Genomic DNA, 23,868 nt, shown 5'->3' on the forward strand with positions numbered 1-23,868 from the left:
TCTTTTTAAACAAAGACATTTATTTTATTACATAAATAGAGGCTCAGCTGCTTTGCTGCACATACAAAACCAGAGATAATTTAAGTGTCACCCTGAGGTTACCCATCCTTCTTTTCCAGGAAGGCTTCATCCTCCTGGGAGGGGAATCCAAGTGTCAGGAACCTGCAGGGAGGGGACAGAGCACTGAGAAGAGCAGGCACAAGAGGGAGAGCACAGGGGCACCTTTGGAGCTGTTCCCAGCTCCAGGGGGGAATTCCTCCCTCTTCATCCCAGATTTTAGCAAGGACAGGGCCTCTGCTGGGCAGCTCTGGGGACTGGGAAGGGAATTTCTGTGGAATCAGAGAGGTTTTAACTCCAAGGGTGGTGTCAGCTGCTGGGCACTGAGGTTTTGTGGGATGATCCTGGGGCAGAAATCCCTGCAGCTGTGGGGTTATCCTTGGGATAACACTGCACAGAATCCCAAAATTCCAGACTGCTTTGGGTCATGCTTTTAGGGGCATCTCAGAGCTCATCCCATCCACCCCTGCCTTGGGCAGGAACATCTCCCACTGTGCCAAGCTGCTCCAAGCCCTGCCCAACCCTTCCTTTTCCAGGGAATTGGCCAAAATCTGCCCCAAAGCCAAGTCCTGAATCTGCTGGAGGCAGACGACTGAAAAACCCTTTTGGTTTTGTTGTCGTTGGGTATTTTTTGTTGTTGTTGTTGTTGGTTTTTTGTGTGTAAATAGAAAAAAACTTCATTCCCATGGTTATCCCCAGGGCCTCATTTCTAGGCACAATTCCCAATCCTTGGGAATAAAGGGAATAAAACAGTGGCAGGGTGGAAATAAAATCTAGGAAAGATTTTAAGAACTGGGAAGTGTCTTCAGATGGGAGGGAATGAGCTCAGAAAGGGAAATAAGATTTTATTTCAATAAAGAGCAACATGACATCAAACTCCCACTGAGCTTCCAAAGGGCAGGCAGGAATTTAATTCCCATTTTGCTGCAGAATAGGGAGAAGTGAAGCAAACTGCTCCAAAAATGACAAGAAAGGCAGGGAATAGGATCCAAGCAGCAGGCAGGACTCATTCTGCTCATGGACTTGCTCCAAGAATGCAGGGATTGCTTCAGCTTTGGAAACAGAGGGGAGGAGCTAGGGAATTTCAGAACGAAAATCCCAAATTTAGGGAATTTTGTAATGTTCATTTTGCTCTTTCAAGAAGAAAAAGGTGCATTTTTCTCACTGGTGGATGTTCCATAGCCTAACTTGTCCCTTTGGGAATGGAATTTGGGAGTGAAATTTGCCCTTTCCAGCTAAAGCATCCCCAAGCTGTCAATAATTTCACTCATCTAGAAAGGCAGATTATTTTCTCTGTTTATTCTGTGACTTCAGGCCCAGAGCTCTGATTGCAGCATGCTGCCTGGCTGCTCCCCTGCAGTTATTCCAAATTTTCTCCCCCTCTTTGTGCCCAAAATGCCAGGCAGATAAAAACAGAGGGGGAATATTGTGCTCAAACATCCTCAGACAGGACAGTGGTTCATTCAAATCCCACAAACAACTGGAGCAAATCCCCTGAACCATCCCAAATATTCCAAGAGCTCAGGTCTAACTGCACATCCCAAATCAATCCCACTGGGACTAACAATGCCATTGTCCAAATCCAGGGATTGGGATCAATTCCACACCTGAGGCACTCTTCACTCATCCTTCTTCTCTGCTTCTGCCTTCAGCTTCTCTTCACGTTCCCTCTTCAGCTTCTCCTCAATTTTCTTGCTCTGGTACATTTTGACTCCAGCAAAGGCCAAGCAAAGGATCAAGGTTTTAGCTGCCAAAATGTACATCAGCAGTGGGAAGTACTCCAGAGCCTGGAATGCCAGAGAATCTGTTCAGGCACTTCTGGAACACTTGGACAATTAAAGGTGAATTTATAGGGATGTTCTGCATCTTCCATTCCAATAGTAACGCTCCTTTCCCTCCATGGTTTTTATGTCTGTGGGAAATTAAACCAGGCAGAGCAACAAAGGCAAAGAAAAAATCCCCTTCCCTCAAGTCCTGAACTCCTTTTCTCATTTTCCAGCAGTATTTGCACCATCTGGAGCTGGAAAAAGGGAAGAGCTGAGGATTTGAGGGAAATTCTGGAAGTGGAAATGCTGCTGAGCAATCCTCACAAGTGATGGACCAGCTCTCAGGTGGGATCCCCAAAAACACTCCAGGAAATCTTAATTCCTAGAAACTTTGTAATGAACCTGCTCAGAGATGGAAGGTGTAGATAAATGCCTTTAAACTGGGAGAAAAATTAAAAAATCCAAGGATTGCTGTGCCAGTTTTGAATGCCTGGAATTGCACAGAGTGATTCAATGCTATAAAAACATGAACTTGGAGAGGAAAATCCAATTGAAATGGGTGGTGGGCACCGAGCAGGCTCCTCAGGGATGGGGTGGGGTTGTTGGGGGGTCTTGGGCCAGGCCTTGGACTGGGTGATCCCTGTGGGTCTCTTCCCACCAGGATATTCCATGTTTCTGTCATAATTGTGAACTTGGAATTCCCCCTGTTCCCTCAGGATCTCCCAAAGCTGTCAGGACACATCAAAGCTCTGAATTTAAGCCAAGCCTCGTGTCCCTGCACCAGCAGGAGTCTGGAAAAACAACACCAGGCTCTGTCAATCTCCCCACAGGCACATGGGCAGCAGCTCTGAGCCCACAGCTCTGCAGCACCAGGGCTGGGGGCAAGTTTGATGTGCTCAAATTGTTAATTACAGACTCATGGAATGGTCTGGATTGGATTCAAAGCTCATCCAGCTCCACAGGCAGGGACACCTCCCACTGTGCCAGGCTGCTCCAACCTCAGTGTCCAAACTTGGGCACTGCCAGGGATCCAGGGGCAGCACCAGCTGTGCCATGGCCTGCTCACCCTCACAGGGAAGAAATTTTTCCTAATATCTGAGCTAAACCTGTAATTTTTCACTTGGAAGCCATTCCCTGTGTGCTGTCCCTCCATCCCTGGAAATTGTCTCTCTCCAGGTTTCCTGGGGCTCACCCTGAGCTCAGCCCAAAGCTTCTCCTGTGCAGGTGAACAATCCCAGCTGTGCCAGCCTTTCCTGCCAGCAGAGCTGCTCCATCCCTCTGCTCATCCTGGAGCCTCCTCTGGGCTCTCTGCAGCAGCTCCAGCTCCAACACTGTGGTGCCTGACACAGGACCTCACAGAGCTTTCATGGCCCCAAAACCCCAAAAACACAGTGGAGAAATTCCCCTCCAGAAACAAAAGCAGCTGAGGGAACAGCAGCCAAAGGAAAACCTGGAAAGAGGAAAGGAGGAGGAGCAGGGATGAGCAGAGCTCTGGTGAGCTCAGGTCTAACATGGGAGGCCCCACAGGAAATCCTGGGGCAAGCACATCTGGCAAGGGAGGACAACAAGAAGAGTGTGGGGTTAAAAATCCCCCCCTGGGGAAGGAAGCATCAGAACCCACTCCACACAGCCCATGTGGAAAGAGCAGCAATCCCTGCTCTGGGAATGTGCCTCACCTTCCAGTTGAAGGCCATCATCTCAGCTGTGGGGTGCCCCAGGGCCTGGGGGGGTCACACTCCTGGAGGCACAGGGCAGGGCAGGAGCATCTTGGAGACATGGAAAATAAAGCAGAATTAACTCATGGAAACATGGAAAACAAAGCAGAATTAACTCTTGGAGAAATGGAAAATAAAGCAGAATTAACTCTTGAAGGAATGGAAAACAAAGCAGAATTAACTCCTGGAGACATGGAAAATAAAGCAGAATTAACTCATGGAAGCATGGAAAACAAAGCAGAATTAACTCTTGGAGAAATGGAAAATAAAGCAGAATTAACTCTTGAAGGAATGGAAAACAAAGCAGAATTAACTCTTGCAGAAATTGAAAATAAAGCAGAATTAACTCTTGGAAAAATGGAAGATAAAGCAGAATTAACTATTGGATAAAGGGAAAATAAAGCAGAATTAACTCTTGAAGAGATGGAAAATAAAGCAGAATGAACTTGTGGAGGAATAGAAAATAAAGCAGAATGACCTCTAATTTCTCAGTTCTGTGATTGATTAATTTAATCCTCCACACTAACAGTTTATAAATATAGAGGCTGGCAAAGCAAGCACTCCCTGGAGCCCTGAGAGGTCACCAAGCATTCCAGAGCTGAACTCCTGGGATGAAAAGCCTGCAGCACACTCAGCACTGCCCTGGGCTCTGTGCTCAGCTGCTGGAATCCAAATTAACCCCTGGAGGGTTTCCTGTCCATGGAACAAGAGTGCAAAAGCAGGAGGGAACACTGCAGCACCGTGAAAAGCTGGGCTGAATAAATCAGCACCACACCAGAGAGCAGCAGCTGAGCTCCCTGCAGAAATTAAATGTTCTTGCAGCTCCTGTCCTGCTCAGTTTCTGGGTAGATTTTCTAATTTCTCCAGCCAGAGCATCCTCTCCTCTCCTTTTCCCTCTCACCCTGCTGAGACACCTCTGGAAGCATTCCCACCCCTCCAGAGTGACCAAACCCAGCTGTCCCAAAGCCCTGGAGTGGCAGCCACCACCACATTCCTGTTCCTCAGTCACTGTTTCTGTGCTGATCCCGACTGTGCAGCTCCTCCTCCTGCTGAGAAAATGTCAGGGTGGTTGTGAACGGAGTCAGTGTTGTCACATCTCCAAGAAAATGTATTTTTACTTCATGGAATCATGGAATGGTCTGGGTTGGAAGGGCCTTGGAGATCATCCCTTGGAGATCATCCCTTGGAGATCATCCCCTGCCATGGCAGGGACACCTCCCACTGCACCAGGCTGCTCCAACCTGGCCCTGGGCACTGCCAGGGATCCAGGGGAATCTGGGAATTCCATCCCAGCCCTGCCCACCCTGCCAGGGAACAATTCCCAATTCCCAATCTCCCACCCAGCCCTGCCCTCCTTCACCCTGAGGCCGTTCCCTGTGTCCTGTCCCTCCATGCCTTGTCCAAAGCCTCTTTCCAGAATGTTTCCCAGAGCTGACACCTGTGATGCTCTGTCCCCACAGTGTCCTGTGCAGCTGGGACTGGGTGGGAATGTCACTGCTCCCTCCAGGCTGGGACATCCCACCAGCCCCCATGGCCAAGCACTTCTCCCCATCCCATCTCTTGGCTTTTCCAGCCTCCATCTGATCCCAGCCCTTATGAAACCTCAGGATTGAAAAAAGCAGGTGAAGCTGCAGCACGGGGCAGGGAGAACAAAGTGGGAAGAGGAGAGAGGTGGGGAAAGAGGAAGATTTTGCCCAGAGCAGCAGCTGGGGCTGCCCCTGCATCCCTGGCAGTGCCCAAGGCCAGGTTGGACACTGGGGCTGGAGCAGCCTGGGACAGTGGGAGGTGTCCCTGCCGTGGAGGCTGGATGGGCTTTTAAATCCCTTCAAACCCAAACCATTCCAGGATTCTAGGATCCCCTTCACACTTCAAAACCACCACTTACAAGCACTGAGGTCGTCAGTGCAAGAGCAGAAAGCTCCAGCACTGCTTTTTTTCAAGGCTGGGATATCTTAAATCAACAGCTGGAATTGTGTGTTTGCCTCTCCCGAGGAGATAAGGCACAGCTAGGAGCAGGGAACACATCCACAGGCAGGCATTGTTCCCTCCCCAGGAAAAGGCAGGCCAACACAGCCCCTGGGCCCCACACAAGGGCACCTGCCAGGAGCTCCCTGCTCCTCGTGTGCAGCCAAGTGAGCAGGGACAGGAGCAGCAGGCTCTGCCACACATCCCCTGAGAGATGCTCCAGGAGCTGGGATAAAACAGCACCAGGCTGGCAGGGATCCTCAGGCACTGCCAGGGCCCCTCTGGTGTTGGAACCCAGGCCTGGTTCAGGGGTTCTGTGTGGTGGAAAAGTCTCTCCTCCAACCCGTGCTTCCAAAAAAAACTCAGCAGCCTCTTGTTGTTTGGTCTCAAGGCAGTTTTTTGCATGTTATCTAAAAGATTTTCTTCTGGGGCTGCTGTGGTTTGCTCACAGCTCAGGCAGAGGCACACACACACACTGACATCCTCTCTGACTCTTCTCTCCCTTTCTGGGGCTGAGTGGCAGGAGCAGGACAGGGCCTGGAGAGCCCAGGGCAGGAGCTGGGGCTGGAATTCCACACCTGAGCTGCCCATGGAAAGCACAGCTGCCTCTGGGAGCTGGAGCTGGGTGTGCTCCCCCTGGGCCTGAGGGACACACAGGAGCTGCCCTGGGGGTTCTTTGAGGGTTTCCAAGCCCACCTGCTCTGTTTGGAGCTGAACATCTCATTAATCCTCTAATTTCTCAGTTCTGTGATTGATTAATTTAATCCTCCACACTAACAGTTTATAAATATAGAGGCTGGCAAAGCAAGCACTCCCTGGAGCCCTGAGTGGTCACCAAGCATTCCAGAGCTGAACTCCTGGGATGAAAAGCCTGCAGCACACTCAGCACTGCCCTGGGCTCTGTGCTCAGCTGCTGGAATCCAAATTAACCTCTGGAGGGTTTCCTGTCCATGGAACAAGAGTGCAAAAGCAGGCGGGAACTTTTATATGGTACATTACGTGTTACATGGTTACAGTTTTTCCCCAATGCCTATTACCTATATTAAATGGTGCTTTTCTATCTTTTATATGGTACATTACGTGTGACATGTTTATAGTTTTCCCCCAATACCTACTACCTATATTACCAAGTGCCTTTCTACTCTAAACCAATCTGTGAGTGCCAACATCACCAAGAACATGAAGGCAAGGAAGAAGAAAGAGGAGGAACAAGACCAGCCCAAATCCCTCCATCTTAAAACTTCTGACCCCCATGTACAAAGTAAAAACCCCCCGTAGAGGTGTTAAAACCCCCTTGTACAATACTAAAAAATTCTTCCCTCTACTTTGTGACTACTTCTACTATAATATCTAAACTTTTGTGACTTCTTGTTCCACCTGAAGGTTGGTAAAACCTTGGTTCCGTGGTTCAAACCCAAAATCCCAGCTGTTTCCAGCTGCCTGCCAGGGCCTCAAATGCTTCTGACCTGGGCCCAGAACATCCAAAAATGTCTGAGGGACATTCTGAGTTCCAACACTCTGGAGTTTTATTCCTTTACAAATGGGAGGTGCTCATGAGCACAACCATCCCACAGTGGCTGCCCCAGCCCTGCAAGTGTCCCAAGCCAGGCTGGATGGGGCTGGAGCAGCCTGCACAGTGGGAGATGTCCCTGCCCATGGCACTGGATTGGCTTTGAGGTCACTCCCAACCCAAACCATGCTGGGATTTTGGGATTCTGGGCTCTGTGTGCAGCCATGCCCCAGGGAATTCTGTCTGGGCAAACTCCTGCAGATGGGAAAGAGGAGAGGGCCTGGCCAGATCCCACCTCAGGGCTGTGCCAGCAATTCCCTGTGAACCCCAAATCCTCTGGATCCTGTGCAGGCACAGCAGGCTCATCCCAGAGGGTCGTGTCCCTCGGGGAGAGCTGCAGCACACCCCAGAGCTTGGGATTAGCCCTGATTCCAGCCCCAGGATCTCTGCCCAGCTCTGCCCTGTGCAGCACAGCCCCACAGCTGGGCCCAGGCACATGGGAGGCCTGTGGTGGAGCAGGGAATTGAGGATTGAATCCAGCCCTGGATTGCAGCTCCAGCCCAGCCCAGGCTCCCAGGGCATTGTCTACAGAGCACAGCCCAAGGCACCACAGAACAGCCACAGAATTCCATCATTCCCAGAAAATGGGGCTGGAGATACTCCTTTGGGGATTGCTGAACAACTGCAGCCACGAGGCCTTGGAAAGCACTGAGTTACCCGAGTGCACGTCAATGTGGCATTTCTGAGCTAGAAAAGGGGTGTCACTCACCCAGGCCAGGCTGGATGGGGCTCTGAGCAACCTGGAAGGTGTCCCTGCTCATGGCAGGGCTTGGAATGAGATGATCTTTAAGGTCCTTTCCAACCCAAACCTGATTCTGATCTTGGATCAACTCCAGTGACATCAAAACAACTTAAAAAACCATCAAGATCTTCGTACCTGATGAAGCAGAAATTAAAATATGAGTGATTGCTCTGGCAGCTCCTCACATGCTCCAAACTCTGCAAAACAGGAACAGAGCACATGGGATGTTTCATTCACATTGGTTGGATTAAAATCAAAACAAACCCAGAAATGCCAGGGACACATCAGACTGTTCCAACATGGCATCACCAGGGATCACAAAGATGATCCCAACATTTGAGGCCCTCTGCTCTGCAAACAGGCTGGGAGAACTGGGATTGTCCAGCCTGGAGGAAGGACAATTCCAGTGAGACCTTAGAACCCCTTCCAGTGCTAAAAAGGAGCAAGAGGGACTTTTTATATGGGCAGAGAGTGCCAAGACAAGGAGCAATGGTTTTAAACTGCCAGAGGGCAGGGCTGGATGGGATATTGAGAAGGAATTGTGCCCTGGGAGGGTGCCCAGAGCAGCTGTGGCTGCCCCTGGATCCCAGCCCAGCTCTGTCCTGGGCTGGAGCAGAAGGAAGGGACTGGGGAACAAGGAGGGAGGGTGAAAAGCAAGAAAAGCGAGGGGTGGAGAGCAAGGAAAGGGGATGGAGAGCAAGGAAGGGAGGCTGAAGAGAAAGGAGGGGGCACTGGAGAACAAGGAACGGGTGCTGGAGAACATGAAATGGGAGCTGGAGAGAAATGAGAGAATAATGAGGGGGGGCTGAAGGGAAATTAGAGGAGTGGGAACAAGGAACAGGGACTGGAAAACAAGAAATGGGTGCTGGAGAGTGAGAATAAGGAGGGGGGGCTGAAGGGAAAGGAGGGGAGTGGAAAACAAGGAATGGGTGCTGGAAAACAAGGAATGGGTCCTGGAGAGTAAGAGGAGAGTAAGGAGGGGGGGCTGAAGGGAAATTAGGGGAGTGGGGAACAAGGAATGGGGACTGGAAAACAAGGAATGGGTGCTGGAAAACAAGAAATGAGTGCTGGAGAGAAAGGGGAGAATAAGGAGGGGGGGTTGAAGGGAAAGGAGGAGAGTGGGGAACAAGGACTGTGGACTGGAAAACAAGGAATGGGGGCTGGAGAACAAGAAATGAGTGCTGGAGAACAAGAAATGAGTGCTGGAGAACAAGAAATGGGTGCTAGAGACTAAGAGGAGAATAAGGAGGAGGGGACTGAAGGGAAATTAGGGGAGTGGGGAACAAGGAATGGGGGCTGGAGAACAAGAAATGGGTGCTGGAGAGTAAGGAGTGGGGGGCTGAAGGGAATTTAGGGGAGTGGGGAACAAGGAATGGGGGCTGGAAAACAAGAAATGGGTGCTGGAAAACAAGAAATGAGGGCTGGAAAACAAGAAATGGGTGCTGGAAAACAAGAAATGGGTGCTGGAGAGAAAGGGGAGAATAAGGAGGGGGGGCTGAAGGGAAAGGGGGGAGTGGAGAGCAGGAATAGAGGGCCTGGAGAGGAAGGAGGGCGATGAAGAAGGAAAGGGAGCTGGTGAACAAGGAAGGAAAGGTGGATATCGAGTAAAGAGGCTGCAGAGCAAAGCGGGGGCTGGAGGTGGAGGAAAGCGGGGCTGGAGAGAGGCAAGGCGGCGTGGGGAGAGAGGACGGGGCAGAGAAGGGGCAGGGCAGCGGGGAGCTTCCCGAGGGGAAGGAAGAGGGAAGGAATGAAGGAAGGACAGAAGGAAGGACTAAAGAAGGACTAAAGGAGGACTAAAGGAGGAAGGGCCGGGCCGCTCCTACCTCCTCGCGGCCATGGCGGGGGCGGCGCTGCCTCGGAGCTCCCGGCAGCGCCGGCCCGGCGGCTCCGCCCGCTGCGGCGCTGGGGCTGCGGGGCTCTGCTTTCCCGGCCCAAAATTACCGTTTCTGCCCCAAAACTGCTCCCGCAAGGACGCGGGGAGGTGGCAGACACCCCGTGCCCAGCTGGGCATCAGGAGAGGGGTTTGGGGGTTTGGGGTTTGGGGGTTTTGGGATGGTGTTCCACAGGTGAGATCCCTGCAGAGCTGCCCCAGCCCAGGAGGAGCTGGAGCTGCTGCAGAGAGCCCAGAGGAGGCTCCAGGATGAGCAGAGGGATGGAGCAGCTCTGCTGGCAGGAAAGGCTGGCACAGCTGGGATTGTTCACCTGCACAGGAGAAGCTTTGGGCTGAGCTCAGGGTGAGCCCCAGGAAAGCTGGAGAGAGACAATTTCCAGGGATGGAGGGACAGCACACAGGGAATGGCTTCCAAGTGAAAAATTACAGGTTTAGATCAGATATTAGGAAAAATTTCCTCCCTGTGAGGTTGGGCACAGCTGGGGCTGCCCTGGATCCCTGGCAGTGCCTAAGGCCAGGTTGGACACTGGGCTTGGAGCAGCCTGGCACAGTGGGAGGTGTCCAGGTTGCTCCAAGCCCTGTCCAGTCTGGCCTTAAACATTTCCAGGAATGGAGAGTCCACATCTTCTCTGGGCAGCCTGTGTCCCACCTCACCACCCTCATGCTAATGAATTTCTTCCTAACATCTGTCATAAACCTGCCCTCCTTCAACTTAAGGCCATATTTCTTTGTCTTATCAATACATTACGATGTGAGAAGTCTCTCTCCAGCTCTCCTGGAGCTCGTTCAGGCTCTGGCAGGGGCTCTGAGCTCTCTCTGGAGCTTCTCCTCTCCAGCCCTCCCAGCCTGGCTCAGAGCAGAGATGCTCTGTGAAACAGCTCTGTGGCCTCCTCCAGACTCTCCAGCAGCTCCACCTTCTTCTGGAGTTGATTTGGAGGCAGCTCTGCAAGTGGGGTCTCACAGGAGCAGAGTAGAAGACAATCCCTTCCTTCAGCCTGCTGCTGGTTGTGCTTCTTCTGCACCGCCAGCACATCTGGGGCGCGATGGGATCAGCTCAAATCTCAAGGCCTGTGTCCAAGACAAGCCAAAGGCTTCCAAAGAAAAGAAGCCCTTTGTGATTTATTATTTAACACGAGCGAAAATAGGAATCAGGTCGCTAAAAAGGAGTTGGGAGTGAGTGTGGGCAGGTATCAGGTCCCTCCTGTGATTCATTCCCTAATTGCTTCTTCAGTCAATCCGTGGAGATTGGAGATTTCACTGGACATTATGAATTTAAGTCACACAGTTTGGATCTAAATTGGCACTTTTGACCACTAACTCACAGTTATTCAGAGGTGAGAACATCCAGATCTGCTTGTGGATTTAAAAAATGCTCAGATAATCAAGTTATCCTTGTCTTGGCTTTATTTTCCCAAAGGACAGACTATCAAAGAGAAGCACAATCACAGATTTTTCCTGGACTTTCCCAAGATCCTCACGGAAACCATCACATTGATTTCCTCAGGACTCCATTATCCCTTGACCTGTGTGTAAATTTAATCAACACTTGCACAGCTCTTTGCACTTCCAGCGAGTTCCCTGTGTGTGACTCTGTGAATCCCACACTGCTGGCATTCCCAGAAAGTCAGGGTGACTCCGGGCTTGTTTTATCCCTTGCCCCCAGGTTCTCATGGATCACACACTTGAGATCTTCGGGGTTCAGAACCTGGCTTTTGTACTTCTCCCCCCAGTCCTCCACGATGTACTGGTGATAGGGATCGTTGGAGTGCTCCCTCCTCTTGGATTTCACAGTGCTCACCAGGATGGCCACGATGATGAAGGAGAACATCCCAATCATCACCATCAGGTACAGGATGACGTAGTCAAAGTTTTCAGCAGCCACCTCAGCCTCCAGTTTATTCGCTGCTTCTGTCATGTTCCTCCTCCAGCTGTTCATGTAATTGAGGAAGGTTTCCTTGAAAATATCTTCCACTGCCCAAGTGAAGTTTTGCAGCTTGGCCATCCTTGCTAATTATGCTGCTAAAGACAAGAAAATATTATTTTTTAATCAGATGTCTGTATTAAAAGAGTTGGTTTTGAGTGTTTTGTCAGTGTTATGTCAATTATCTAGTAGCAGTCACCTTCTGACACTTGAAGGTGCAGCTTTAGCTCAGCTGAGAATCCCCATCTCTGGGTGGTCGGTACGTTCAGAGACCCAAGAAGGTTCTACTCAGAATCCTGGAATAGTTTGGGTTGGAAAGGGACCTAAAAATCACCCAGTGCCACCCCTGCCATGGCAGGGACACCTCCCACTGCCCCAGGCTGCTCCAGCCCCAGTGTCCAACCTGGCCTTGGGCACTGCCAGGGATCCAGGGGAATCTGGGAATTCCATCCCAGGCCCTCATTTCCATCACAGGGAACAATTCCTTCCTAATATCCAAAATAAGCCTTCCTTCTATCAGTGGGAAACCATTCCCTGGCTCCTGTCCCTCCATGCCCTGGAAATTGTCTCTCTCCAGCTTTCCTGGGGCTCCTCCAGGCCCTGCCAAGGCCACCCTGAGCTCAGCCCAAAGCTTCTCCTGTGCAGGTGAACAATCCCAGCTGTGCCAGCCTTTCCTGCCAGCAGAGCTGCTCCATCCCTCTGCTCATCCTGGAGCCCACTCAGGTCCCTTTGCTCTGTGGGACACTTTGCTGAAGTCCCCCGTGGCCCTGGCACAGGGTTTGTGGCACTGTCCCTCCCCTACAGAGGTGAATCTCCAAGGGAAGAAGGATTGCTCCTGAGGAGAAGATAAAGGCATGGGAGGGACATGGAGGCTGAGACTCCATTCCTGGAGTGGCCTCAGAGACCATTTGGGACAGTCCCCAAAGGGGAAGAGACACTGCCTGGTACTGCAAAGCTGTGTTTGATCCCATTTGTCCCAAAATTCAGACCCCAGTGCTGCTCAGACCCCATGAACCAGGTGTGTCCCACAGGAGGAAAATCCCCCTCTGGCATTCCTTCCCACACACATCCCATTCCCACAGGATCCCATTCCCACCTGATCCCATTCCCACAAAGATCCCATTCCCACAAAGATCCCATTCCCACAAAGATCCCATTCCCACCAAAAACTTACTCATTCCCACCTGATCTCATTGCCACACGATCCCATTCCCACCAAATCCCATTCCCATTTCCACATAGATCCCATTCCCACATAGATCCCATTCCCACATGATCCCATTCCCACAGGATTCCATTCCCACACAGATCCCATTCCCACATGATCCCATTCCCATTCCCACATGATTCCATTCCCACACAGATCTCATTCCCATTCCCACACAGATCCCATTCCCATTCCCACACAGATCCCATTCCCACAGGATCCCGTTCCCACATGATCCCATTCCCACATAGATCCCATTCCCACAGGATCCCATTCTCACACAGATCCCATTCCCCATTCCCACACAGATCCCATTCCCATTCCCACACAGATCCCATTCCCACACAATCCCATTCCCACAGGATCCCATTCTCAACCAAACCCTAAAACCTGTGGGAATCTTCCCCCAAAATCCCTTTGTTCCTGGTCCAATCCTCAAGAACAAGGAGCTGGCTGCAGGAAAGGGGAAGAGGCAGTGAATTTTCATTGCTAATAAAAAATTTGGGATAACTTCCAGTTCAGGAATTCAGGAATTCAGCCTTGTGTGCACACAGGGATTCAGGCGCACGTGCAGGTGGATCCCTTTGCAGTTAAACCCTCACACATGCTCAAATATAAGTGATAAAGGGAATTAATGAAACAAAACGAGAAACTGTAAATGCAAACTGCCTTCACTGTCTGTAAAACCGGCTTTTTCCTTGATTTGCATCAAAAATTTGCATTTTTCAAGAGGAAATAGACTTGTAACAGCATCTTACCTTTGCCGTGTCCTTCCCTGAGGAGATTCAGAACACTCAGGATTTTCCAACTCCGCTGGATAATGGGAAGAAACTCCCCAAAAGAGCAGGGATGTTTTAAGGAGCCTGCACAAGGCTGGGAGCAGTTGCCTGTGCAATAAGTGCCTTGCACTGCACGCCTTGTGTTTGTATTAAATTAAAAGCTGAATCTAATCTCACCTGGAAAGTCAAATATTGGCTGACAGCTTGCATCAGTCATCCTGTCGGATCTGGGATTGAGCCTTTGAGCTGATTGCTGCAAGTTTAGATATTGGAAAAGAGCTTTCCTGGGGATAAACAGGGCTGCAGCTCCATTTCTGGTGAGCCAGAAGAGTAAAGATGAGCTCTGTAAAATAATAATAATAATATTAAGAATTGTTAAAGATGAATTCTTGGCTGTGAGGGTGGGCAGGCCCTGGCACAGGCTGCCCAGAGCAGCTGGGGCTGCCCTGGATCCCTGGCGGTGCCCAAGGCCAGGATGGGTCTTGGAACAGCCTGGGACAGTGGGATGGGATGATCTTTAAGGTCCCTTCCAAACTGATTCATTCCAGGTTTCTATGAATAAACCAGTAGTGCCAGCAGTAATAAGAACATTCATTTCCTTTGCTGATCTGGGCACAAGAGGAGAACACTGAGCAGTCAGGCTGCTCAACACCCAAAGTTTTCCTTTCCCTTTCCTTTCCTTTCCTTTCCTTTCCTTTCCTTTCCTTTCCTTTCCTTTCCTTTCCTTTCCTTTCCTTTCCTTTCCTTTCCTTTCCTTTCCTTTCCTTTCCTTTCCTTTCCTTTCCTTTCCTTTCCTTTCCTTTCCTTTCCTTTCCTTTCCTTTCCTTTCCTTTCCTTTCCTTTCCTTTCCTTTCCTTTCCCTCCCCCTCCCCCTCCCCCTCCCCCTCCCCCTCCCCCCTCTTCCTCTTCCTCTTCCTCTTCCTCTTCCTCTTCCTCTTCCTCTTCCTCTTCCTCTTCCTCTTCCTCTTCCTCTTCCTCTTCCTCTTCCTCTTCCTCTTCCTCTTCCTCTTCCTCTTCCTCTTCCTTTTTCCTTTTTCCTTTTTCCTTTTTCTCCTTTTTCTCCTTTTTCTCCTTTTTCTCCCCTCAGGATCAGGTGAGCACACTTCCACATCCTTGCTGCAGAAGTAAATCCTCGGAGCTCTTCTCCGTGGGCACCTCACTCATGAGCTGGAGCAGGAAAAGACAAAAACTCCCAGAAACCAAACCAGAAGAGATTAAAAAAAAAAAAAAAAGGAAAATGAATGAGTGTTGGCTTTCCTTCTGGCACCCAGCAAATGCTGACACCTCTGAGAGGCTCTGGGACCCCTGAGGAGTTTGCTCAGGGAAATGAGACCACGTTGGGAGCATCAGCAGTGGCTCCTGCTCTGGTGGGGACATCCAAGGAGGGGGAAGGAACGTGGTGGGATTGAGGTGCAAAATGCCCCCCAAGCACTTGGACTGGGATAAAAAACCACATTTTCATTTTACAGCCAGTCCTGCCTAAGAAATGTCACCTTTGGGGGACAGGAAGGCAGCATGGAGCGATCCTAAATCCCAGCACACCCCAGAGAGGGAGATTTGTGTCGTTATAGGACACGAGAAAGCACAACACGAGCTACTGCGATGGCAAGGTAAAAAAGAAGGTTTATTTTTTTACTCTAACTTTTATATTTTTTTAAAGGTGACAGTGGATTGGAGAGTGAATGGGCCACCTCTCCCAAGACATTGGACAAACCACCAGTACATCAACTTTCTCCACCTCCACGAAGGAATGCAAACCAATATGTTGTTTATAGAAATTGTGTGGGAAAATTCTCCAACAGAATGTAAATTCAGAAGGCTTTAGAAAATTTTAAGAATCAGGGTGACAGATTTGCTCCTGGTGTGGCAAAGTGCTGATCCCTGAGGAAACCCTGCTGCTCCCACCACTGTCATGGTTGAATTACTGCTCTCCTTGCTCCTGGAGATGTTCTGAGCAGGAAACCTCCAGCCACAGGGATGAGCTGCTGGCAGCTTTTCCTCCTGATCCCAGACTTTTCCTGGCAGGTTCCCTTGGCTGTGCCCCCAGAGAGCTTCTGTGGGCTCTGAGGGACCCCAAGGCACCTCCCTGTGCTCTGCACAGACATTCCCTGGCTGCTCCCAGCTGCATGAAGTCACTTGGAGCTCGTTTGTCTGGCTATGGAAATGAGAAAAGAGCCTGGAAGTTCCCAAGTTCAGGAATAACAGCCAATAATGTGGAATTTATCCCTTCCTCAACCCCTCTCTTCTACCAGCTGTTCCTGAAGCCAAAGATTCCCTGAACAATCCCAGTCCCAGTGTCCCCCTGAAGGTCACTTAGCTCAGGGTTTGCTGGGTGTGGAGAGCAGCGAGGAGCTCAAGGACAGACAGGGTGGGAAGGATTAAACAGGAGGAGGAGCAGGCAAATGTCTTGGGCAGGAAAGGTGGAAACCTTAATATTAGACTGCAATGGAGGCTAATGCCAAGCAAAATTCTCCTGATCTCATGGAATAATAACAATGGAATTCCTGAATGGGAAGGGATCCCCCAGTGCCAGCCCTGCCCTGCCCAGACCCCACCAACCCCAGCCTGGGCATCCCTGGCAGCGCTGGCCAAAGGCTCCTGCAGCTCTGGCAGCCTCGGGGCCGTGCCCATTCCCTGGGCAGTGCCAGCACCTCTGGGGAAGAGCCTTTCCCTAAAATCCACCCTAAATCCCTCCTGGCCCAGCTCCAGCTGCTCCCTGGTGCTGTCCCTGTGCCGTGATTTGGAGGCCTTTCCCCACCTAACTGCTTCTGGGATCCTTCTGAAGAGCAGAGGATTGTTATTAATGGTGATCTCCCCCAGACATTTCCCTTCAGAGGAGTCTCAGTGCACTTGATCCCCTTTTCTCCCAATATTCCATTGTTTCCCTGCATCATCTGCAAGAAACAAACTTTGCACTTTGGGTGCCTTGCCCTGCCCAGGCTGGGTTTTCTTTCTAACTGAGGAAACCCTGTGGAATTGCTTCTTTCTTGTGGAGCAGTTCTTCCATCTTTTGGGGTCTCTGACTGCTGAGTGGGTCAACCCTTGGGGATTTTGGCTTTCTGAGAGATCCCGAGGCTTCATTTAGTGTTTGGTCACCTCTTGTGACACTTTGGGTTTGTCTGAGCCCATCTTTCCCCACGGGATCCCAGAACAGCTGATCTGCTGCAGCGTTGGCTGTGCCCACAGGGATCCTGACAGGTGCCCCAAAATATCCAGATCTGCCAAAAACCTGTCGGAATATTGCAGTAACTCCAGGGCTGAAGGTCAGAGAGCACAGCAGGGTGCACTGTCCTCAATTCCTGCTGGAGAGGGACACCTGGGATGGTCCTTTGTGGCTAAAGCAAAATCCCAGAGTCACAGAATCCCAGAATCACCAAGAGTCTTCCATGGTCACCCAGCATCACCCAAATCCTGTCCCCAAGGGCCACATCAGGGTCTGGTGTAAATCCTCCCAGTGACTCCAGACCTCCCTGGGCAGCTCATCCCAAGGCCTGACCACTCTGGCAGGGAAAAATTGTTTGTAATCCCTAATCTGACCCTCCCCTGGTGCAATTTCAGGCCGTTTCCTCTCATCCTTTCCCTTAGTGTGGGAATCTGAAATGCAAGGAACTTTCTGAACTAAATAAAAATATAAGTAGTTATAAGAGTAAACAAAGATATTAAAATATAATAATGTGTCATAACATGATTAATTAAAAAACCTTACACTGTAATATGTCCATAAGACAAAATATTTGAAGATTAAGTAAATATATATATATCCTTATGAACAGTATTTTATCAATCAATAATTCCTTAAAATTCTTATAATTTGAAGTCTTATAACCATATTTCTAAACCATATTATAACAATATAAGCCATATTATAACAATGTCACCCTTCCTACCTATGTGAAAAAAATAATAAAAAAAAACCAACCAAACCACATCATCAGAACCAGCTCAAAAATCCCATCTTTAACTTATTCAAAACAACCCACAAATAAATTATCACACTTAGGACATGGCAGGAGCCTCCTGCCAGGGAGGGGTGGAGAGCAAGGAGGTGCTGCCAAGGAAAACTGTGCTGCCTCAGCCCAGGGATGGAGACATCCCAGGCAGGAGGAGCTGCAGTGCCCAGCCCTGTTGCTATGGTTTTATGTGGTGCTGTTGCAAAAGCTTCGGGGGATAAATGAGGGTGTTGGCAGCACAGAGCCTCGAGCTGGAAAAGCAAACACGGATATTTCTGGCTGGGAAGAGCAGATGTGACACCTGGGATGCTCTTCAGGTGCATTTCATTCAGGTGTGTGTCCCTCAGAGGGGAAGAGAAACTTGAGGTGCCCACACTGATCCCTCTGAAATATTGGGGGGTTTCCCATTCTTTCAGCTGTAGTGAAAACATTGGTGCTGCAGCTGAACTGCAACAACCTGTGGGGACCTGAGGGCAACATCTGCCCAAAACATCATGGAAGGCAAAGTAAATGAGTGACAGCAGCAATGGCTTGAGGGTTTTAAGGTTTTTGGTTTGTTTAATTTGTTGGTTTGGGTTTTTTTCCAATGGTTTGGGTTGGAAGGAATCTTGAAGATCATCCAGTGCCACCCCTGCCATGGCAGGGACACCTCCCACTGTGCCAGGCTGCTCCAGCCCCAGTGTCCAGCCTGGCCTTGGGCACTGCCAGGAATCCAGGGGAATCTGGGAATTCCATCCCAGCCCTGCCCACCCTGCCAGGGAACAATTCCCAATTCCCAATCTCCCATCCAGCCCTGCCCTCTGGCAGTGGGAGCCATTCCCTGGCTCCTGTCCCTCCATCCTTGTCCCCATCCCTCTGCAGCTCTCCTGGAGCCCCTCCAGGCCCTGGCAGGGCTCTGAGGGAGATGAGAAGTACAAATGTACCAAGGACAGTCACACTGCAAGGTGCTGTCTGTGCCCAGCTCCCCTCTGCTGCCATGGAGTAGAAAACCTGAATCCAGAGCTCCCCTGCCACCAGTGGCTGGAAACAGCAGCCCTGGTGGTGCGGAGACCCCACTGTCCCTCGTGTCCCTCGTGTCCCTCGTGTCCCTCGTGTCCCTCGTGTTCCTTGTCCAGGCTGAGAGCTGGGCCCTCTGCTCTGATCTTTACACACTTGACTCTGAGCCCTGGAAATAAAAGTGGGTCCTGATCTACTGATCCACTGATCCACTGATCCACTGATCCACTGATCCATCACATTCAAATATTTTTGTTTGTTTGTTTTCCTGGAATTTGCTCGGATAAACACAACCTGTGGAGCTGAAGTCTCACTGAGGAATCACTGTTGGACCTTCACAGGAGAGACCTGGAGGGGCTGGAGAGTGTCCAGGGGCAGGGAACGGAGCTGGGAAGGGGCTGGAGAATTCCTGAGGGAGCTGGGAAGGGGCTGGAGAGTTCCTGAGGGAGCTGGGAAGGGAATGGAGAGTTCCTGAGGAGCTGGGAAGGGGCTGGAGAGTTCCTGAGGGAGCTGGGAAGGGGCTGGAGAGTTCCTGAGGAGCTGGGAAGGGGCTGAGCTGGAGCAAAGGAGGCTCAGGGGGACCTTGTGGCTCTCACAGCTCCTGCCAGGAGGGGACAGCCGGGGGGTCGGGCTCTGCTCCAGGAACAGGGACAGGAGGAGAGGGAACGGCCTCAGGCTGGGCCAGGGCAGGCTCAGCTGGGACAGCAGCAGCAATTTCCCCATGGAAAGGGTGCTCAGGCCCTGGCAGGGGCTGCCCAAAAGAGGAATCCCTGGAGGGATTTCAAAGCCATGTAGATGTGGCTCTTTGGAACGTGGTTTGGGATGTGGCGGTGCTGTTACAGGCTGGAGTCCATAATCTTTTCCAACCTAAACCATTCTGTGATTCCAGATTCTCCTCCCTTCCACACAAGAATCCAGAGATGGGGAAGTGAGGCTGCAGATGGTACCAGAAGGCCAAAGGTTCGTGGTTTGGTGTCAGGGAGAGCAGAGGTTTTATTTGGGATTACAGTGGGAAACAGTTCCCAGAAGCTGCAGCCCAGGTGTGCAGTGGTCACAGACATCCCATCCCACCTGCCACCTCTCACAACAACCCCTCCAGAGCCTGGCCTTTCCAGGGAATGGGAACTGGGAGAGGCAGCTCTGCTGAATCCCCATTTCCCTGCCAAGTCCTGTCCTCCCGAGGCAGAGGGAGGCAGAGCAGCAGCTGCAGCAGCAGGCCCCGGGTTTGGCAGGAGAGCATGGCCCTGCCAGAGGCCACTGATTGCCACGGCTCCCACGGGCAGGGACAGCTCAGGGTCTGCCAGGGCTGAATTCCCACAGCAGCACTCCTGCTTTCCAGCTGTGGGAATCCAGGGCTTCCCTCTGGCTGCCCTGGCAGGTCCGGGACCCTGGCAGAGGTCAGGAACCCCCTGGACAGAGCCCCCAGAGACACTGGCTGTGATCTCTGCCCATGGAAAAGAGTTTTCAATCTCACAGGATCAATTACCAGCTCTGAGGGTTTGATATCAGTAATAATTAAGTGTGGCACGGGAGCAAAAGTAAAATTTTAGGATTCTAAATGAGGGGTCCAAAGGGGACAAGCTGGAGGAAATTGGGTGTGCCTTGTCCTTTTTCTCCTTCTTCATGCCCTCCATGTCTCACTGTGGTGTTGGCATTTTTCTGTTGGTTCAGGCTGGGGACACACTGTCCAACGTGGGTGACAGATATTGGCACGTTCTTGTAAATGCAGCCCAGGGAGTTTCTGGTATTTAATGTTTGTCACATCCCACTGAGGGCAGAGCCCCACACGCTGCCCTGCAGGACAGAGCTGGGCAGGGCAGCAGAACATGTGAGAGATAAACAGAATAAACAACCTGGAAACCAGCACAGATTAATTGCAATTTCTACTTTGGCTGCAGGGCTGACAGACAGAGACTTTCTACAATCCTGGAATCATCAATAGCTCAGATTCCGACATCCAGTCTCATTCCTTCTCCTGTCATCTCCTCACCACAGTGCCCTGGAAGCTGGATCCAAGTCCTGAATCTCCTGATCCACCTTACCCCTTCTCCCTTCACGCTGCTGAGCTGCGGGACCTTTGTGCCAGAGGTGCAAACATTCCAAAAGAAGTTGACTCACAGAGGGAAAATGCATCCAGAGGGTTTGAGTAAAAGGACATGGTGTCCAGTCCCAGAGGAGGATTAGTCTGGGGAGGTGTGACCACATGCCTGCCCCACTTGCGTGTCCTTCCTTAATCCCTCATGTTTGTCCATCCCCTCAATGGATTTCTTCACCTAAAACCTCCCCGCCCTGTCTGGGAAAGAGGAGGGAGAGGCAGGAAAGAGGAGGGTGGGAAAAGGAAAAAAATGCATGTGGAGGACAAGCTGTCCATGGGAAGCAGATGAGACCAAGGAAGGAGGCAAAGGTCACCTGGATGCTCCTGTCAGGCCTTCCCTGCTGGGGCAAAGGTGCTAGGACTTCATGGAGCTTCGGATGAGACAAGGGGAATAAAAAGGGGAGAGCAGGAGGGCAGCCAGAGCCTTTCTAGAAGGTTCTTCAGGGCTCAGAAGAGAAAACACAACCAGGAGGGACATCCTCATGTTGATGTATTCCATGGACATTGATGAATTCCACAGATATTTGTGTATTCCATGGACATTGGTGAATTCTGTGGACATTGGTGTATTCCATAGATGTTGGTGTATTCCATGCATTCCATGGGCATTGGTGTATTCCATGGACATTGGTGTATTCCATGGACATTGGTGAATTCCATGGACATTGGTGTATTCCATGGGTGCTGGTGGATTCCATGGACATTGGTGCATTCCATGGATGTTGGTGTGTCCCATGGACATTGATGAGTTCCATGGATGTTGGTGCATTCCATGGACATTGGTGTATTCTGTGCATTCCATGGACATTGGTGTATTCCATGGACATTGGTGTATTCCATGGACATTGATGAATTCCATGAACGTTGGTGTATTCCATGGACGTTGGTGTATTCCATGGACATTGATGAATTCCATGGACATTGATGATTTCCATGGACATTGGTGTATTCCATGGACATTGATGAATTCCATGGATGTTGATGAATTCCATGGACATTGGTGTATTCCATGGACATTGGTGTATCTCATGGACATTGGTGTATTCCATGGACGTTGGTGTATTCCATGGACATTGATGATTTCCATGGACATTGGTGTATTCCATGGATGTTGGTGTATTCCATGGATGTTCAGAGTGGGTCTGATGGCACTGCAAGGCGGATCAGGATGGAAGTGCAGGGATACTTGGGCTGGTTTTGGTTCCAGCCCCACCAGCACGGATCAAAACCAAACTTGTTCTGCTCTCTTGGCTTCAAGGAAGCCCACGGAATTCCACAGGGAAGTGGGACAGAACATCCCCCGGAGAGCCTGAACTGGAGCTACATTCCCATCAACACCCACTTTCATGGAGTGTACTCTTGGTAACCCACACATTCATGGAATTACAGAGTTATTCCTGAGGAGTGGATGGAGGAGCAAAGGACCTGTTTCCATAACTCCTTAGGAAAACAAGTGGCCTGATCCCCACAGGCAGGAGAATTCCACCACTTCCCTGACTCCTTAGCAACACTCCAGTGCTTCCAGGCACATTTTAAAGCAAGGCTGTTTAGAACACAGAGGGATGAAATCCCAGCTCTCCTGAGCTCTGAAAAAAATCCAGGACACACCTGAGCCTTGCTCTGTTGGAAGCTTTTCCCGAAATTCTCCTCTTGTTCCCCCTGCCATGGGAAGGGAACATCCCCTAGACCAGGCTGCAAACCAGACGTAGGAACTCACAAGTTTACATATCTTAATCCCTTCTATTTTTAACAATTATTTTATTCTTAATACTAGTCAGGGAAGAGAAATAGATTGGAGTCCCACCTCAACCTGAGGAAACATGTTTTTCCATGGAGCCCTGGAACAGCTGCCCATCCCCAGAGGGATGGATTCTCCCTCTCTGGAGCCATCCCAAACCCACCTGGATGTGTCCCTGTGTCACCTGCTCAGGGTGACCCTGCCTGGGCAGGGGGGTGGACTGGGCGATCTCCAGAGGCCCCTTCCAACCACAACAATTCTGGGATTCTGGGCTGGTGTCACTGGTGAGGTCCGGGCTGTGTTTGTGCCACAGGCAGGAACAGGAGGAACAAACTCTGCCAGAATTCTGGGATGAGCACCTGGCCACTGGGTACAACCCGTGCTGAGCTCAGAGTTTGGCAGAAATATCAAGTCAAGTCTAGAACTGCTGCATATTTTGGGTTTGCTGCACCCTGTAAGTGACTATTAAAGAAGTGCTGGTTATTTTTTACTTGATACAGGCCAGAGAGGCTCATTCCCATTCCTGGGACTGTGATGGAGCCCTGACATTGTGGTCCCAGTGGGCGCTGCACAGTCAGAGGGGAAGCAAAGGCCAGGTCAGGAGGTTTGAATGACCCCAAAAACCACAGCAGCCACCCCACATGATCTCTGGCAGTGTCATCCTCTGAGCCCGGCTGTCGGAGAAAATTCCACTTCCACTGCTGTTTATTTTGGCAGGAAAAATCCCAATTTGACACACAACCATCCCGGGAGGTCACGGAGGCCAAAACTCATCCCGAGGCCGCACAAAACCCGGAGCCTCGGGGTTATGTGGGGCTTCCCACGTGGTTAAAGGCAAAGAGAGCCGATCATTTCCAACCCAAGGAGGGCAAACAAGGGTGTCAGCACAGCAGTTGAGAAATCCCTGCCCATGAAACCTGGGATGTGTTGCATGAGCACAGGAACATTCCTCATTTCTTGTTTCCTCCCCCTGCCTTGACCTCGGGCCCGTTTGCGATCCCGTTGCGCAAACGGGTCTTGCAACCCAGCTCCTGCTTCCAGCACAAAATCCTCGCCTCTGGAAGGGCAGGCAGAGGCCAGCCCTGCCCTGGCACCCAGCCTGGGTGCCAGGGTGAGGGTCTGGTGGCACCCAGGAGACCTGGCACCCCCGGGAATGCTCTGGATCCCACACTGAGCCTGCTCTGAGCCAGGCGGGCTTCCAAGTATCCCCTATCCAACACCAGCTCCCTCAGGAAGGTTCTGGAAGCCAAGGGAAGTCCTCATGCTGGTTTGCTGGGTCACTTGGGGTCATCTCCCTTGCTGGGAGGGCTCCCAGAGTGGGGGGATGTGGGATTTGGGAGATAAACTGCACTCCAGAGCTCTGGGTATTCCCATGGGCAAGGAGGGCACGGAGTGATAGCACTGGGGAGAGATAATGAAGGAGGGCAGGGCTGGGTGGGAGACTGGGAATTGGGAATTGTTCACTGGCAGGGTGGG

General features: G+C 50.9%; 2 protein-coding genes and 1 long non-coding RNA gene across 3 annotated transcripts in view; 1 reads left to right on the plus strand and 2 right to left on the minus strand.

Annotated features, from left to right (window-relative positions):
• On the minus strand, positions 1–9,680 carry SMIM11 (small integral membrane protein 11). The gene is made up of 5 exons (XM_077781711.2): positions 9,639–9,680; positions 7,951–8,012; positions 3,500–3,589; positions 1,665–1,844; positions 1–162 (listed from the first exon to the last, which is right to left on the minus strand). Exons 3-4 carry the CDS (start codon positions 3,518–3,520, stop codon positions 1,677–1,679), a joined length of 189 nt encoding a protein of 62 aa, XP_077637837.1. The 5' UTR covers positions 3,521–3,589; positions 7,951–8,012; positions 9,639–9,680; the 3' UTR covers positions 1–162; positions 1,665–1,676.
• KCNE2 (potassium voltage-gated channel subfamily E regulatory subunit 2) lies at positions 3,500–13,220 on the minus strand. The gene is made up of 3 exons (XM_085560742.1): positions 9,639–13,220; positions 7,951–8,012; positions 3,500–3,589 (listed from the first exon to the last, which is right to left on the minus strand). The coding sequence occupies exon 1, from the start codon at positions 11,706–11,708 to the stop codon at positions 11,331–11,333; it is 378 nt and encodes a 125-aa protein (XP_085416868.1). The 5' UTR covers positions 11,709–13,220; the 3' UTR covers positions 3,500–3,589; positions 7,951–8,012; positions 9,639–11,330.
• The window catches only part of LOC146768857 (uncharacterized), a 17,376-nt gene continuing 4,942 nt past the window's right edge, over positions 11,435–23,868 (plus strand). Inside the window, exons 1-2 of the long non-coding RNA XR_014950101.1 lie at positions 11,435–11,552; positions 15,083–15,223. This is a non-coding gene — a long non-coding RNA (uncharacterized LOC146768857). The remainder of the gene's footprint in view (positions 11,553–15,082; positions 15,224–23,868) is intronic.

This window comes from Lonchura striata, chromosome 1, assembly GCF_050655825.1.
Source record: "Lonchura striata isolate lonStrDom1 chromosome 1, ASM5065582v1, whole genome shotgun sequence".
NCBI classification, from domain to species: Eukaryota; Metazoa; Chordata; class Aves; order Passeriformes; family Estrildidae; genus Lonchura; species Lonchura striata.